At 40.9% G+C, this 17,500-nt stretch overlaps 1 protein-coding gene and 1 pseudogene across 2 annotated transcripts in view; both read right to left on the minus strand.

Annotated features, from left to right (window-relative positions):
• Window positions 1-6,463: 6,463 nt before the first annotated feature.
• On the minus strand, window positions 6,464-10,677 carry LOC138046013 (E3 ubiquitin-protein ligase TRIM71-like; annotated as a pseudogene).
• A 312-nt stretch (window positions 10,678-10,989) lies between these two features.
• The window catches only part of LOC138044422 (uncharacterized), a 10,432-nt gene continuing 3,921 nt past the window's right edge, over window positions 10,990-17,500 (minus strand). The window contains exons 4-6 of one of the 2 annotated variants that reach the window (XM_068890937.1): window positions 17,158-17,296; window positions 15,607-15,742; window positions 10,990-11,990 (exon numbers count right to left, since the gene is read on the minus strand). In XM_068890937.1, the coding sequence (XP_068747038.1) occupies window positions 11,911-11,990; window positions 15,607-15,742; window positions 17,158-17,296 (355 nt within the window). In that variant the 3' untranslated portion in view covers window positions 10,990-11,910. Of the gene's footprint in view, window positions 11,991-13,431; window positions 15,743-17,157; window positions 17,297-17,500 lie in introns of those variants that run through there. The other variant, XM_068890936.1, reaches the window with a different exon arrangement.

The following is a 17,500-nucleotide window of genomic DNA, read 5'->3' on the forward strand; positions in this document are numbered from 1 at the left end:
AGTAGTAGTTGTAGTACGAGTAGACGAGTAGCAACGCAAAAGAGAGGAAACAACGATGTGGAAACACAATCGCAAACTGTTTCCGATTATTTGCGTTCAATTGGCGATAATTTTATGTATACATGATACATTTTGACGAATCAGAGGCAAGTATAAGTAATGAAAATTGCGTCCGAGAACGATTGTGGGCAATGAGGATACTCTTCTAAACAATGCCAGTGAATTTAATGAATTTCACAAGGAAATCTCTGTAGAAAATTTCTCGATCATGAGGAGCCAGGTCCTGCACTATAATTACTGCAGTCGTTGCTGCTCCTTGAAAATGTATCGCACCCAAAATTGGTGACGTCTCTTGACAATTCTTCTCGGCCTTCTTCGTTGCAACAACTCAAACAGAAGAAGCTAAGAAGTTGAGCAAGAAGCAAAAGCCTTTTGTTTACGAGCCCCACCTTTTATTTTCGCACCATTTTTCACGATGTCACGAGATCAAGTTGCGTAAAGCAATCACGCATTTGGAAAACAGACTCGCAAACACAATCGCAAAAAGTGGCAGTGTTTCCGATCGAGCCATCGCAAACTGTTTGCGCCGTTGTTACGTGTATGTGGAAACCACACTTTATCAATGGTCACATCCGGTCGACTAGACCGCAACGAAAATTATGAAAACAACGTAGCGGCAGTTTCGGGCACCGCTCCGAACAGTGTGGTGAACCAACACACTTTTTTAACTCACATATGATGAGGAGATCCTGAGCAGGGTGGGTCCGGATTGTAATCCCTGACTCGACTGTTTTAAGTAGGTTGAGTTTGCTGCCTCTCAATACCGCGAAATATTTTTATTCCCCTCTCATCAAAAAGCAAAACTTGATTTTATTTGCATGTGATTTGATTTGATTTGCAGTGTCCCCAATCAGTAGAGCACTTTTGCTCAGCTACATAAGTTTAAGAGATTTCAGCAATGAAAGTGAGCGGCGCATTTCTTATACCCTGACTTATGTATGTGCAATAGCCTCAAGATGATGCCTTTTGTTTAGGACTGAATTTTAATATATCAAAAGTGGGCTATTATCGTCTCTTGGTATGTGGCACTTACAGTCTCACAATTTACATTATCGTGTAAACCAGAGGTCACGCTTGAGTTTTGTTTACTTTGCTCAACTTTTCCAATATCTTCCTTATCTCATTATGTCCCCAATTTGATCAGATAAATTAGCTTGAGAGATTTCACTAGTGTCGCATTACTCAGTAAAATATATTTTTTCGTACAACTTGGGAAGGTGGCATTTACAACCTCACAATTCACATTATGTAAGTTAGAGTTCACGCCTGGGTTGCCATGAATCGCAACAGAGGTTGCACTTACAAGAAAACGAGTTTGACTCCCCTCCCCACAATAAAAGCTCTTTCATTTAATGGCTCATATCAACCCTTAAAAAAGTTCAATTTATGATTTCTTCACAACATTAGTTATTGCAGGATTAGAGTTTCTGTAAGAGATCATCCAATATCCAATTATCTTTAGTCAGAAAAAAAAAAGAATAACTGGGGCACTAAATAAGGGAATTGGTCAAATCTACTGTGCACAGCTCAGCCAGGGTTTACTACTCCACAGAAAGACTGGTGTTGTCTTTGCTTTACCTAAAAAAAAATATAAGCCCTGGGGCTTATTTTCGGAATTTCACGGTACTTCGCGATTAATTCAAAATAAATGCGGCTGTCGTTCATTCAAAATGTGATACTTAATTTAAAGTAAATTTACATATAAAGTTAATTTATTTCTAATAAGCGATTTAACCAAGTGAAATGTCCACGTGTTCTTGCGATGGAAATATGGCAAGAATGTTGCTGGCTGCCTTCTTCTTCTCCCTCTGTTGTTTCCACTAGGCGGCCGGCTCCGCGGTGGCCCAGACGACGGCCCATAACCATAAATATTCCTGTGCTCGTCCCAGGCTGCACCAGCCGTATTCTGAGGCCCTTCAAGGTCTACTGCACTTCTTCCAGTAGCAGACAGAGCAGACCTTGGTGACGTTGTGCTATTGAGACTTTCTGGGCCACTCGCGTCTGAGTCGGTTCACTTTCTCACCTCGCCCCCGTATTCTTTCTGGCTGTTAGAGAATTCTGTCCATTGTATTTGCTCTGCCGCTTGCATTGAACGCTGCGTGCATTCCTTGAGCACATCGCCTTACACGATCTTAACGAGAGGAGGCGACTCAGCTCAGTAGCTTACCACGTGGCTTTCTACTTCTACACGAGGTCTGAGTTTTCCAGGCCTGAGTTTGATAGCCACCCCCATCAGACAGTAGTATTTCTCCGATTAAAAAACGATAGTCATCGGATTAGTCGCCATTACTTCAAAATAAATACGACTCCCTTGTATTTAGAACGCGATACTAATAACATTTAAAGTAACTTTTATTTCATAACCAACTAAAAAATGTCGGCCACTGTCAAGCTATCATACGTCGTGCAGACGTATCAAGCCTTGCATATTTCGCCAGGTAAAATGCATACGTTACTTCATTCGCCATGTAAAATGCATGCGTTACCTATTTAATTTCACCATGTAAAATGCATGCGTTACTTAATTCGTCATGTAAAATGCATGGTCACTTATTATAATAATAATTCGCCATGTAAAATGTATGGGTTATTACAAATCGCCATGTAAAATGTATGACTTAATTTTGACCCCAAAAAAGCGCCATACAAACTCGGCCATCAGCGACATGTTCGAAGATTCTAGCGTAAAGTGCAAGTAATTCAAGTAAAACAACTCAGAGTTACGGACAGCCAAGAGTCCATCATCGGTAATAGACTCTCGGGACATCCTTTGTTTTATCTTTGATTTTTTCTTTTAGTCTATATACAGTATATGTTTTTTTTTTAATCCACAGTATGCGTGGCAGGTGCGTTCTTTACATCAGCACTAGCGGCTAAAGCAGTGACATCTTACATAGCGTTGAAGGCTTCGGCAGGAGTGGCAACAGTAGCGGTAACCTTTATGAGCTGCAAAAAAATTCTGGAAAAGTGTAGCAGCTACAAAAAATGGTTGGACAAGCTCAAGAATGAGAAGCTGGAAAAGTCGAAAACATTGAAGCAGGAGACAACAGTCGGTATAGCACACTCGTTTTGCACAGGTTATCAAGATGACAAGACACGCAAGTTTTAATCTCTAAACACAACCAGGCATTGTTTACGAGGCTTAGAGATGTGAAAAAATTCAATCATCTTTTGATTCGTCTGAACGACTTCTTTCATTGACGAAAAAAACTGTTTAAGTTTTTCATAATCAACTACAGCAACCTGATAGATGTTAACTTGTCCTTTTTTAGATCCAAATTTTTGCACGTGCTCCGAACCAAAGAGGTTTCACTTAACATTTCATTCTACACTAATTCAGTTCGAACAAATCAAGTCTTTGTTGTGACATGCCTTTACTCAAATTATCCTCACGGTGCGTTCTAGTTTAAGTTGGATTGAATATCAGCGACCCTTACTTTCATCCTTCAGATCGTACACAAGAGTAGTTTTTTCGCATTTATTATGAAAAAAACACAGCCTTACGATTTTTTTGATGGCCGGCTAGTTTCTAAAGAAACTTACTATCAGGTCCTATTTATATGCAGAAACTTTGATCCGGGTAAGAGGGTCACCATTCCAGTCGAGACTACTTTAGCGAGCATTTATATGAGAAAAGAACTGACCCTTTTGCCCGAACCAAGGGCTGCCCGTTTAAGTTCCTATTTATCAAGAGACTGGGGAGACAGCGCTCGCGCATGCTCTTATTGGGGAGCTTTAGCAACGACAACGGCGACGGCAACAAGAACGTCACAAATTTGCATATTTAGTGGGCAAAAACAATAGCTTCACACGCCCTGCACGTGCGTTTTTCATTTTTGTCCATTTCATTGCCGTCATCAGCAAAGCAACAACGTGAAATTGCCAAGTTTGAAGTGTTATGGAGAACGTCAGCACCTGGAGATAAATTTTCATTTTTCTCCCCTAAATTAAGCGCCGCTCGTAACGGTTTCATTCCTGAGGGACTGAAACACCTTTGTCATATTAAAAGGCTTGGAATATTCGCGAAGTGATCGCAATAACGTGAATTTATGTTTTTACATGACGTTCTCGTTGTCGTTCCCGTCGTCGTTGCTAAAGCTCCCTATTAATAGGGAGCTTTAGCGACGACAACGGCGACGGCAACGAGAACGTCACAAATTTGCATATTTAGTGGGTAAAAACAATAGCTTTTGCACGCCCTGCACGTGCGTTTTTCACTTTTGTCCATTTCGTTGCCGTCGTCAGCAAAACAACAACGTGAAATAGCCAAGTTTTTGGTTTTATGAAGAACGTCAGCACTTGAGGATAAATTTTCATTTTCTCTCCTAAAATGGAGTGCCGTTCCGACTGGTGTCATCTTTGAGGAATTACCACACCCTTGTCATATTAAAAACGTTGAAATAGTCACGAAGCGATTAAAATAACGCAAATTTATATTTTGAGATGACGTTCTCGTTGCCGTCGCCGTTATCGTTGCTTAAGCTCCCTACTGTCTTGACCGACCCGGCTAGGCGAGCCAACGTGTTAACATGGAAAAGAGTTGGCCCGGCTAGGAGGGTGACCCTTCCGTCGAAAAAGGATGACCCGGCTAGGCGGGTCACCCTTCTAGCCAAGCCAACATTTTTTTTCACACGTGAACAGTTCTCCTTGTTTTGTAAGAAAGTCATTGTAGGAAACGGTTGGCTCGTCCAGGGTAGCTCGGGTAGTGACGGGTGACCCAAATACCCGAGACAACTTTTCTTAGTGCCTGGGTGGTGAGTGAGTTGAGTACCAACATTTGGCAGCCGCTTTATCAACTGGATTTATAATTAGAGTAAATTGACCACCGTTAGTAGATAAGAGAGCTGCTGTTAAGTTGTTCATCAAGGCGAATCAAGGGATTGTAGGTTGTAAAGTGTTTTCATATCTTTCTTTGTTTCTGGTCTGTACCATATAAAAATCTCCTCACAATCTCAAAATATTGTCGAGTACTCTGGTGATGAGAATAAAGATTTTTTGTCACCTGGGTTTTTTGTCTACATATATCATAAAATTCTCATAACTAATATAAAACGTTATGTATGGCAGTCAGTGAGGAGAACAACATTCAAATCATGGGAGTGAAAAAAAGTGCACGGTAGAGTAGAATTTAATTATGTTTATGTTTAATTATGTTGTTACTAACGTAACAAGAAAAGCTGTCACGGCGCCTGTTTTTAAAAGAATTTTTGCTTCTTATCGTCGAAAAGGATGTAACGTAAGCAAACTAATAAAAAGATGCAGTGTCGTTTTCACGTAGCCTGAGAAGACAGCCGACATTTCGTGACGCAATTACTGGTTTTCCATTGGTTACTTTTCACGTTACGTCATGGCCACTATATGGGTGCTTGAAAACAAAAGATCCCTCATTAGTTATTTTGTTTGTCCATTTTGACATCATTGTTATCTGTGTCTCTTAAAATTGATTGCAAGCTACCAATGGTGTGAGAAAAAGCAGGTTTCCTTTGACCATGCGCAGGCTTTTTTTTATTTGAGGCGAACTCTCGACAAACCATTGACCATTTTCACATTCCCCATAATGCACTTTGTTTGCCCTCCAAATTTTGCATAAAGCATTGTTTTCAAACGCTCTTAAGAATATGCAGTGTCCCAAGAGCATTTGCTTGGTTCTTGCATACTCTATAATGTCTATATGCACCACAAGTAAGCACCAAACAACATTATAAACATAAAGGAATTCTTATGCGCCAAACTCTTCATTGTTGATAGAGAATTTATCTGTGAACTATTCAGACAGTCGCACATGTGTCAGAACGCCTCGGTTGCGCTTGAACATTGCCAATAGCCCTTATGCGTGATGATGTCTGACTAGCTAATTTCACCACCAAGCCTCGAATTCCAAAATGAAACTTGTAAATTTTAGCATGAGCTACACTTACATCTCAACTGATACAGCGGCATGCCACATTGAATAGAGGTCAGAATATTTCCCCTTAAGCCCAAGAGCTTCATCGATTACTGTTTGTTATTTGTTCAGGGTATGACCAGAGTTGAGGGAAAAGGGCGACGTTTACAGGGGAATCTTTGTTCACATTTTTTTGCCATTTTCTAATCAGTCATCCAACAATAAAGTACTGAATATTGATAATGCATTGCATAATGAGCTATCTCTGAAATTTTGAACGCAATATCAGATAATCTCTAAGCAATGACGCCTTGAAAATCCGAAAATTTACAAAGATTGCATGGGATCATTAGCTCTTTTTCCATCCAAGGATTTACCAGTTTTCAATGGCAAATGCTTGGTTCGTTATTATTGAAAACTAAAAGGCTTCAAATTAGAGATTTGCTTGAGTTTATTTAACAAGTTCGTTTATCTTTTGAGGTCAATTTGTAAATAGCCTGATGCCTTTTGTGAGCAAAGTTAAAGTGTAAGCAATGACGTCAGCAAAGATTCCCTTGCAGTATGAAGTAGCAGAAATATGGTTTTATGGGTAACCTTCCTATTACTAGAGAGTTTTAAGGGCCGCGTACTGGCCATGGTATTATTTTGAAGGACTTGCAACTGGTTATTACTGTCACAGGTTGAAAAAAGGTGTTTCCGTTGCCGTTTTTGTAACGGTTACTTTACGGAAACCTGAATATCCGCAGACGGAATTGTAACTAACCGTTGCGGGAATCACGAGTATAAGTCATGTTTCAGTTTTTTATTACATGTAATCCGTTACGAATAATTTGCCATCCGAGGTCACAGTCACGCCTTGTGGCTTATCAAACTGGCCTAGCGCCTTTCCGGGAGTTCCGACAACGAAAACTCGTCCATCCGTCGTAAACACAAGCAGCCGACGATTTCCACCGTCGCACACAACAAGGTTTTCTTTGGTATCAATAGCCATTCCTCTTGGGTCTCTTAATTCTCCTTCAAATGATCCCTTTTCTTTAATCGTGTATAGGAGCTCAATTCAATTCAATTCAATTCAATTTAATTCAATTTATTTCCTCTTGATGTAGTTACTTAGTTTAATTACATACATTTGTAGTTGCTGACGATGTTACTATTGTATTAAGAAAAACAGTTTGAGCATGGTGGCCAAATAAACTATTCGGTTTCCTAGTTGGCCCCCATGTACTGAAAACTGTACTCACTGTACTCTGTACTGTACCAAGAGAAAATGAGGGGACAGAGAAGGAGGCTCCCGGTCCAGCCCTTGGGATATGTCATGTCCACGAAAGTTATTTTTAGACGAGCGGAAGTCTTCCGAGACGTCCGCAAGCAGGCCAAACTCGGTCCGATGGTTGAAAGAAAATATATATTCATAAGCCTTCCACGTGCGCCATCATTTTCTCTTTTCACTAAGAACCTGAGAGCGAAGCAAGACTATATGCGGACGTCTCGGAAGACAGACTTCCCCTAGAACAAAGACTTCCGCTCGTCTAAAAATAACTTTCGTGGACATAACATATCCTGGCCAACGCCTTGAGCCTCCCTCTCTGTCCCCTCATTTTCTCTTGACTGTACTCACCATCGGTGCTTAATACTTCCACGCAATGAGTATCGAATGTGATGAAGTATTTGTCATTGCGGACTTTAATAGAATTTGGTTTGGCTGTGTATCGACTACTGAACTCTTTGTTTAGCTTTCCATGTTGGGAGAATTCCTTGACAGAAGCGCTTCCCCAATCACAGACAAGAACTTTTCCCTGGGGCGTCACACAAACTCACCATCAAGGACAATCCAGCACCTCGCTACCAAACGTCATTATAGTTACGCCACAGTGATTAATCACGTGAATCAACTGGTTGTCGCTGTCAGACGTCACAATGTTTCCCTCAGTGTCAAAATTGACACTGACTTGGTTCTTGATGTCGTGGGTATCCTGGAACTGCGTGATGTCGATTCCGCGTTGATAAAAGAGGAAAATTCGACGATTTCAAGCGTCGGCTACGGCCACCTCATCATAATGGCAGATCGAAATGAGTGGTTTGTAGACCTGGCAGTTGACGGAGTTTTCAAGACTCAGGCGGCTCGCCTTTAGGTACTTTGTTCTCCTGGTTACGCGAGCTGATTAAATGGACTTTCTTTTATCGGGTCTTTTGGCCCGAGGGGCGGGAATTTGAACGATCCAATCTCCTAAAGTTCAAATGCTTGGGCTTTGCCCGGGAAGGGAGGGGGGATGTTGAAGTTTCGAGTTGATCGGCGCATAAGTCCCATCTTTCTTGTCTTTCATTCTGGTCAGTATAACTGTTCCTTGTTTTGACTGGATACGAGGCGTGACACGATCGTTGTCGGAATAACTCGGATTCTGATCGGAATCTTTCGTTAATTTGAATCAGGAATTCGATTCCCTCTCCGATTCCGGTAAGATATTGAGTCATTCCCTCGCCTTCGGCTGTCGAATAAGCTGGATCGGTGTGACTCACGAAGATTCTCCCGATATCCGATTGTTGCAGAACTCGCAGAATATTTGGATCGGTAATGTAATCCACGTTAATGCTTTTTTGTGATTTCGGCACCTTTTTGGGCTTAGTGGAAATAAATTGTTGGAAGCGTCTGCTCACTGGTCCCTCCATGTCCAAAATCTCTCCCTCGATGTCCCTTTCTAAGACGTCTTTAGCGTATTCATGGGTTTTCTGCATTTGACCTAAGTGAAGCTCAAGCTCTTTTCGTTGTTTAATTATAGAAACTTGTTGATCTTTGTAAATGCCGTCCAATTCAGCAAGCATTTTGTCTCCGTGCTTTCTGAGAAAAGATATTAAATCTTCAATTTTTTTCATCCCCTCTCGGCGTGCAGTGATAATTCTTCGCTCGACTGTCTTGTAGCTCTGATCAACTCGCTTGATTTGAGCACGACACGACGATATCTGATCATGCAAACAATCCATAATGCTGTCCGTGCTTGCTCTGTTAATCTCAAGAAGGCTGTGCTCCTTGTGCGAGAGATTAGCGCATTTCTCGCAGACTTGCCTCTCACAATCTTTGCAGAACAATTCCAGGGTCTCCTTCTTGTTCCCATCGTGATTACAGGATAAGGGAACTTGAAGCAACGTGGGGAGATCTTTCGCTGAGAAATTTTCCAACTCCGAAATATGATGCGATTGCATGACTTTAATCGTCGCGTGTATCTCGACACAATTAACACAAACAAAACATCTGCGATCGAAACAGTAAGACACGGTCGAAAATGTTCACTCGCAGCTGCCGCAGGCTAACTCAGGTCTGTTATTCCTTATCCTGATCATTTCCTGCAGCTTCGTTAGGTATAGCGGCGACGGTAGGTTTTCGATGCTTTTACCTGGAGGTAGTTCGATAGTAGCTTTGCAGAACGGGCAAATGGCTTGTTCTGGTCCAAGGTTTTCCATGAGAAGCCGCCTCAGACAGCCCCTGTAGAAACTTTGTATTCGAAAAAGGCCTATAGGCGCGAGATTTTTAAACTAATCACTAAGTGTAGCAATTGCAATAGGGTAATTACTTTTGACGGTGATTGAAAACTGTTGCTATGGTGATCTATTGCTTCCCATTAATAATAAGTGGTGTTTCAAATGGTACCACAAAATTGCCGTTCCGTGAAAAAGTGTTGAAGAGACGATCATTGTATAATAAAATAAAGTCTGTTGAAACTGGTCCGAGTTTAATTCCAGCGTGTTACTTAATCTCTCTGGTGACAACGTCAACACCAATGTATCGCTTCAAATATAACTTGGCCCTGTCGAATACCTTTCACTAAGGTGATTTAAGTACATAAATTCTTTCGTCTTTTACAATTTACGGAATAGGTATGCTGCCACAGTACCTCCCACAAATGTGGCCTGGGTTTGATCGTCAGACTTTGGCGTCACATGTTGGTTGAGTAATCTGCTCCGACTGGAGGTTTTTCCCCGGGTACTCCGGTTTTCCTTCTCCTTAAAAGCCAGCGTACAGTATTTGTTTTTTGTACAGCGGTGTCTCCAATTATATTAGTGCTCCTGTGCTTAATGCACTTTACAGTTAGAGTGATTTTCAATTGAGTGTCGAAAGTAATTAAATAATTACTTTGATTTTCCATTACTTCACTCAGTCATTGGTTCAAAGTTCTCGCGCCACTTTTTCAACCAATCAGAAGTGAAGCCAAAATCAATCGTAGCTCGCGCGTGCACATTTTCCCTCGCTTTGTGTCAGCTACGTGTAATTACTTCGAGTTTTGATTGGTTTACCGGATTTTCTCCGTCCTTTTTGATTGGCAAAAGTAATTACTTTGGTTTTGGTTTTACGACACTCATTTGTAAAATAAAGTTCATTAATAGGAATCCTGAACAGCAACAAGAAGGCCAGTAAACAAAGGAGTTTTTAACGAGCTCAGATTGGTCCTCAATGCAAGTGCATTTCGAAGTTTGATGCAATTCTTTCCCCATCTTCGCAAATCTGGTTCTTATGTTCTAACTGTAAGCAAGAAATATGAGATAAGACAGCAAATCCCTCTGCCCTTGATATTTATTAGAAATTTATTGCTTTCGACGAAGGAGAACGTATTCTAATCGTGTCAGTCCCGCGGGATGTCCCTCGGATATCGATCGTGATACCATACGATGCCATCTGTTACGGCTTGCCCAAGGGAAGTCAAGACCTGTTGAACGAGGTTTATACCTGGATGGGTGACCATCCGGCAATACCCCGTGCTGTACATGCTGGGGAGTCTCGCTGTTTGGGTATCCAGCAAGAAAAGCTACACTGATATTGCGTTATAGCACATTTATTCCATAATTGTTTTCAACAAAGTTATTAGCAACAAGATAACAGTCAAAATACATATAGTTTGATGGCTTCATTACTAAACAAATACCAGAAAAGGGTTCGAAACGATTCTCCCCAAAATATACAACTACTGTCAAATGCCTCATCAATGACAAAACAGGAATCGAAAGTACTTCATTAATTAGAGTGACTTTCGTGTGACCTTGAAAAAGTATTTGCAATTTGTTTCACGGACCAATGTTTGGTAAGATTATTCCCGCCAAGGAAACTCCTAATATGGGCAGTAAGCAGTTCAAATTGCCCAATCACATTACTGCATTTCAAATGACGTCAAAACGAAATGTCGATCGCTTACCAGACAGTTCCATGGAGAGATGACGTTATTTGCATCTGCGTTCGCTAAGCCAATGAAAATTCGCGCTCGTTTGTTTTTGTTTGTTACAAGGATCGGAAATTATCTGGAAAATTCGCGAAGGTCAATGTTAACGCAATTCTAGACTTTTCTAGAATTATCTAAGAATCTGCAGTATTCCAGAATTTTCTAGAACTGTGACTCATCAGTTTCAAAATAAAGTGAAGCTATGATCTTCGCAGTTATGAACGCAATTTTTACAATTGCGTTGAAAAACCTGAAAAATTCTGGACTTCAACGGGATTTGAACCCGTGACCTCACGGTTCCGGTGCGACGCTCTAACCAACTGAGCTATGAAGCCACTGACGTTGTGACCTGGTCATTTGTGGGTTCTAATGGTCCCGTGAGGAATGAATCAATGATGAAATGGTATATGAAATGAATCATATGAACTGCGGATATGAAATCAAGTGAAGCTATGATCTTCGCAGTTATGAACGCAATTTTTACAATTGCGTAGAGAAGCCTGAAAAATTCAAAATAGTTTCAAAATAGTTTGTGACTCATAAGTTTAAAAATAGAGGTTATTGTAATAGCTGTAAATAGTAACTTTTGGAAACTTCCAGACTTCCTTCGGATACTTATATAAGCGGCTCTCTAGTCAGGTTGTTGTGGTTGTGATTCGGGACTTCGTTCCCTGTTTGTGATTTCCAAGTGGTATTGTGTGACAAGTGACAAGTGTAGGGATTTTCCCGTTCGTCTGAGATTCTGACATTCTGTTGTCAAGACTAGACTTGGTTTCCGTGGAGTGCGATACTGTGAAAGAAGTCTTCAGGATATTTCGTCAAAGAGAAGGACAGTACTTTGCCTGTGGTCAGATAAGCGTAAAGAAGTATTCAATTAATTGTAGTGAGATTGTACTAAACGTAGTCGCTAACTCGAGTTAAGTGTCTCGCGTTGTTTATAGATAAATAGATAAATAAATTGCGTTTCGTGGAAATAGCGAGGTTATTATCTTTCTGCCGGTAATTAGTTACCGTAACATGTTCGATAAGCCAATTAAATGCTTTGCATTTTTGTTTACGTTTTGTTTTTACGTTTTTTTTTTTTCAAGGTCATTTAAAAGTCGCTCCAATCCTTTTTAGATTGCGCCGATAGACCTTTTTGCAGATACGGCGGCCATTTTGATTTATACTGTTTCAAAAGACATTATGGGGTGCTCAGGGGGCATTTGAAACAATAGAAATCAAAATGGCCGCCGTATCTGCAAAAAAGTCTCATCTGTGAAGTTTGTTATTATCTCTTGTTCCCATGACTACACGGTCTACTTTCACAGCTAACTGACCGATAAGGTGTCGTCTTTGAAATAACAGGGAGTTTAAGAAACCACAACGGCTACGGGGACAAAAACGTCACTTCAAAATATCACTTTGATCTATTCTAACATTTCATGATTATTGTCCCAAAACTGGATTGGTACGGACGCATGTGAAGTAAAGAGTGAGACTGAAAGATTCATTGTAGTTTGTCCACGTAGTCGTCAAAAACTTAAATTTGGTCATTTCATTTGGTAGTTTTGACGAGTACGGGAGAGATTTGTTCAAAAATGCGTGCCGCACGTGCAGCACGTTCTTTTAACCAATAATATTACTGCTTTTTGGCGTTGTCGTTGCCGTAGCCGTTGTCGTTTCTTAAACTCCAGGGAGCTTAAGATCTACGACGACGACGACGTCGACGAAAACGCCATAAAACAATGATATCATTGGTTATAAGAGCATAAATAATCGTGCTGCTCGTGCAGCACGGATTTTAGCTCATATTTTTGTGGTTCTCTGCATGACGACGAAGTGAAATCACTGAATTTTAGGTTTTGAAGACAACATGGCCATGCAACAGAGAATCTTTCATTCTCTATTTTTAGTCTGAAACCGCTCGTACCAATTTATCTTTAGGATACTTCGCCCACGTTGTACGAAGTGAACGAGGTGGAATAATCGCGAAAGACTTTTACAAGAGCGAAGTTCTATTTTGAGGTGACGTTTTCGTCGACGTCGCCGTCGTAGATCTTAAGGTCCCTTCCCTAACAAGGACGACGACGACGGCTACGAGTACACCAAAAGACAATAGGTTTAATTAGCAAAAACAATACTTTTGTACGCCCTACACGTGCGCTTTACATTTTGATACATTTCTTTGAGGTCATGTCCAGGGCGAGTGCACCTGACGATTATTTGTCAATTTATTCTCTAAATTAAATATCCACACCGTTCTCAAAATTTTATGCGTGAAATGTGGACTCACATTTTCCAAGCCAAGCGACTTGGAAAAATCGCAAAGTTATCACAATAACGGAAAACAATATTTTTAGACAACGTTCTCGTTGCTTTAAAGTCCGTAATCACATAGCATGAACCAGAACAGGAGAGGATATTGGAGGAGAGAGAACTCACTTCATCCACCATACATGAACCTCTTCCTATGATAATTTTTTCAATCTAAATTTAATCCGTGGTCATGCATGATACGCGGCTATTTTAAGGAAGACTGTGACACCTGATTGGCTACACGACCGCGGCAAGGCGCGAAGCTTAATGCCCTGTACACACGTATCCGGATAATTTGGAATCCGCAACTTTTTCTTTCCGGATATACGGAACTTTTTTAACACGCCCTCTAGAGTGGAAATTTTTGAATCCACTATGAACCTGAAACCGAGTAAACGCTAAATCCGGATTTTTTTAAATCCGGATGACACAAACAAGATCAATTCTCAAGATGGCTGCCGATGGCTGCCGAGGGCAATATTATTTCTTTATGGCGCATGCTCTGTTACCTCTGTTTCCTTGAGGAGTCATAAGTACTAGAGTGAATCCGCAACGTTTCGGCAGTAGTCCATGTGTGGGAGCGAACAACAGCCATATATTTCTGTCGCGGCGTTTTCACAGATCGATTAATTTTTAGATTGAAATTCCCGCGAATGAGACTCCCGCAGGAGCCCGATGACCAACCACAAGAAACTAACTTCACGTTATAGCGTCAACGAACCGGTACAGCCTTTGTTTCTTGAGGAAAAGAAAGTCTAAAAATAGATCGGTCGGTAAAAATTCCATAACATAGCCTTTGCGTGGGAGTTGTTCACTACTCGTCATGGGCTCCTAGTTTCGGATACCTGTGGACGGGCAAATTCGATTTGAATACGCTACGTGTGGATGGGAATATTTTTGAATCCGGAAAGAAAAAGCTGCGGATTCAAAAATATCCGAATACGTGTAGACGGGATCACGAGGATCTGTTCTTTCCCCCTCATTCTCTCTCTCTCTCTTCCTCAAAATCTATCAAAAATTTCAATTAATTTTTTCGAAATAGGGCCGAGTGTTGAGGATTTGTCCTGTGACATCAGTGACGTTAAGGAGAGAAGACCGTTACGAGAACGTTGTCTAAAAATATTTTTTCCTGTCATTGTAATAATTTTGCGATTACTCCAAGTCGATCGGAATGGAAAGTGTGTGTCCACATTCAAAAACTAAAATTGGTGAAGACGGCGTGGATCTTTGGAGCAAAAATTGAAAATTCATCGTCAGGTGCTTGCGTCTTCCACATGGCCTCAAATTTGATCATTTCACGTCGATATCATACAGAACGAGAATTGCAAAGAAATGTATCAAAATGTGAAAAGCACGTGCAGGGCGTGCAGAGATAGGGAGCTTAAGCACGGGTGCGGGTGTTTTTGAGAAGTGGACGGCAACTGGAAGTGAGCCGTTTTCCCTTTTAACTTGTCTTCACATAACCACATTTTCATTGCTAAGCATCTTTTCTCCATTATAGATGATTAGTATAAAAATCTGGGAGACAACACTGGCTGGCACGCAAAATGTTCTCTTCCGGTTGCCGTCCGCGTCTCAAAAACGCGCGTGCCTAAGCTCCCTAATTGTTTCTGCTTATTAAACCTATTGTTTTGTGGTGTCCTCGCAGGCGCCGTCGCCGCCCCTGCTTAGGCTGCCAAATTTGTCTTACAGGACTCGACGTGAGCACACAATCAAAGCTAAATTTCCCTCCCCACTTTATCGTTACTACCAAGGCGGTTTGTTCTAGTGGAGATTTCGTTGTCGTCGCTGGATTCCAAAATTCCTACTGAACTAATATGTAACCGAAGGAGCGACTCGTTGTGCTTCCTCCCACAAGACTCGGATAATAATTTCCACAGACAACTGAAGTGGTTGTCCCAAACCCTATTACGCTTGCATCTCTCTGAATACAGCTTCTCCCAGCTACCATGCCAATTCGGACCTTCTGGTCATTTATGAAAACATTGATTCCTTCTCTTTCGCAACCTCCTTGCAGGTAAGAATTACTCAACAACGATTTCCACTCGTTCTGGCCAAGATGTGTGTGAATGACCTTTTTGCCATTTATTATCCTGTGTAATGACTGTCTCGGTGGTAAAGGAACCATGATCCAGTTCATTTCACTGTTTTTTCGCATACCGAGGCATAGCTTAGACAAAGGAGTCGTCCAATAGGCTGGGGATACCATCTCAGTCATGTCCAGTCCGTTAAGAGCTGAGCTTGGGTGGTAAGCTTGTTTTCTGGTCCATTTCTTAGAGGAATACATAAAGGTGGGCTATACGAGAAAAGAGGTAATAATTTTTTATTAAAAAAGAAAAAGCCCTTTTCCGTCGTTTTAAGGTTTTACTTTATTAATAGCCCATTTTCTTCCTAAGATAGACACTTAAACATTTACTCTGTCAAACATTAGTATCATCCAACTAGTGGACTAATGCAAATCCTGCATTTTGATTGGCTACGCTACTAGAGGACTATTATTAATAGTCCTCGAGTAGCGAAAAGCCTGACGCTTTCTTTCGTTTTGTTCCCAAATAAATATTTCTTTAACTTGCATTTGCTAACTTTATTATTGCCTTTTCTGCCCGACTAGTTGGGTGATACTAAAACAATTAGACCCTTCGCCCTCAAGGGCCACGGGTGACCCGTAGACCGCAAGGATTCTATGGAGTGTTTATTAGTGTAAATAACTCCGGTAGCAGAATCTTGCCATGGTTGAATCACAGAGTAGCCTACGTGGAGCCGTACCCTCCCCCACAGGAGGGTACGGCTACACGTAGGCTACTCCCAGAGAGGAACGGAGTGTTGTTAGGTATCGAGAGGTGACCTCATGCAGGCAAAAGTAGGTCTCTCCTCCGAGCTCATACGAACCGAGTAAAAGTTGATATTAACACTTTTTCTTGAATATTTTAGGAAAGCATATCAGTTTAGCGATCGAGCCCCAGGAAACTGCGAAGGGAAATCAAGCCCGTGAATACTATTTTGCTTTGGTTGCGTTTTCAGGGTTCCAGGTGATATAGTAAAACTTAATAAATGTCGCTCGCTTGGATTGGCCAGTTTTTTTAAACTTACCACTTTAAAATGGTTTCCGCTATCCCTGAGGAAATAACTTCATCGAACTTAGGTGACCACCATTTTTGATGGTATTAAGGTTTTGCACGGTAGCCATGTTGCATGGCAGGAACAATAGATTCTTTTTCCTTTGGGAACAAATGTTCTTTCTAATGCAAAACATTTTCATTGTTCCTCTCATGCAACATGGCTGCCGTGCAAAACCTCTATACATTGTATTTACCCTGTAGCCTTGTTTATCTAGTTCAAATTATAAAGGAATATTTACCTTGAAAAAGTTTATAACTTGTACAAAAACAAAGGAAAAAAGCTGCTTTTTGGGGAGATAAGGGTGTATATGTTGCCAGTAAAATCCGTTCTCAGGTTGAACCCCTTTTTACCTCGGTCAAACCGGTGATCCTTGTATTGACCCGTATTACCTAGTTTGAGTTCATCGGAGTGCGTTTTCAACCTATACAAGTAAAATGAGGATCACCAATCTAACCTACAACAGGTAAAAACGGATTAAACCTGAGAACGGATTTTACTGGAAACACATACTGAGGGCCATCAACCACGCGTGGTAGTCGTATGAAAATAACTCCTTGTTTCGTCTAAATCCTATCTACGCTTGGATATCACCTTGTTGCCGTCAATCTTCATGACTAGAGTCCAGCCTCCTTCGTCACACCCGGGAATTTTAGTCATGTGACAATAAACGTTTACTTCCTGTCCATCAGCTCCATTTGGCCAAATCGGATAGTTGCCGTCTGAAGCCAAACTGTAAAAACAAATTAATAACAAAATCAATAATAATAATAATAATAATAATAATAATAATAATATAATAATAATATCCTATTTCGTGCTGCTACGAAGCCTTAATAATAATACAATAAAACGGCCTACATTGCTCACTAATTAGGGAGAAGTTACAGTAAAATTAATTTAATTAACCATCAAGTTTGCTTGAAAATGTCTAAAA

The sequence above is a fragment of the Montipora capricornis genome, chromosome 4 (genome assembly GCF_036669925.1).
Source record: "Montipora capricornis isolate CH-2021 chromosome 4, ASM3666992v2, whole genome shotgun sequence".
Taxonomy (NCBI): Eukaryota; Metazoa; Cnidaria; class Anthozoa; order Scleractinia; family Acroporidae; genus Montipora; species Montipora capricornis.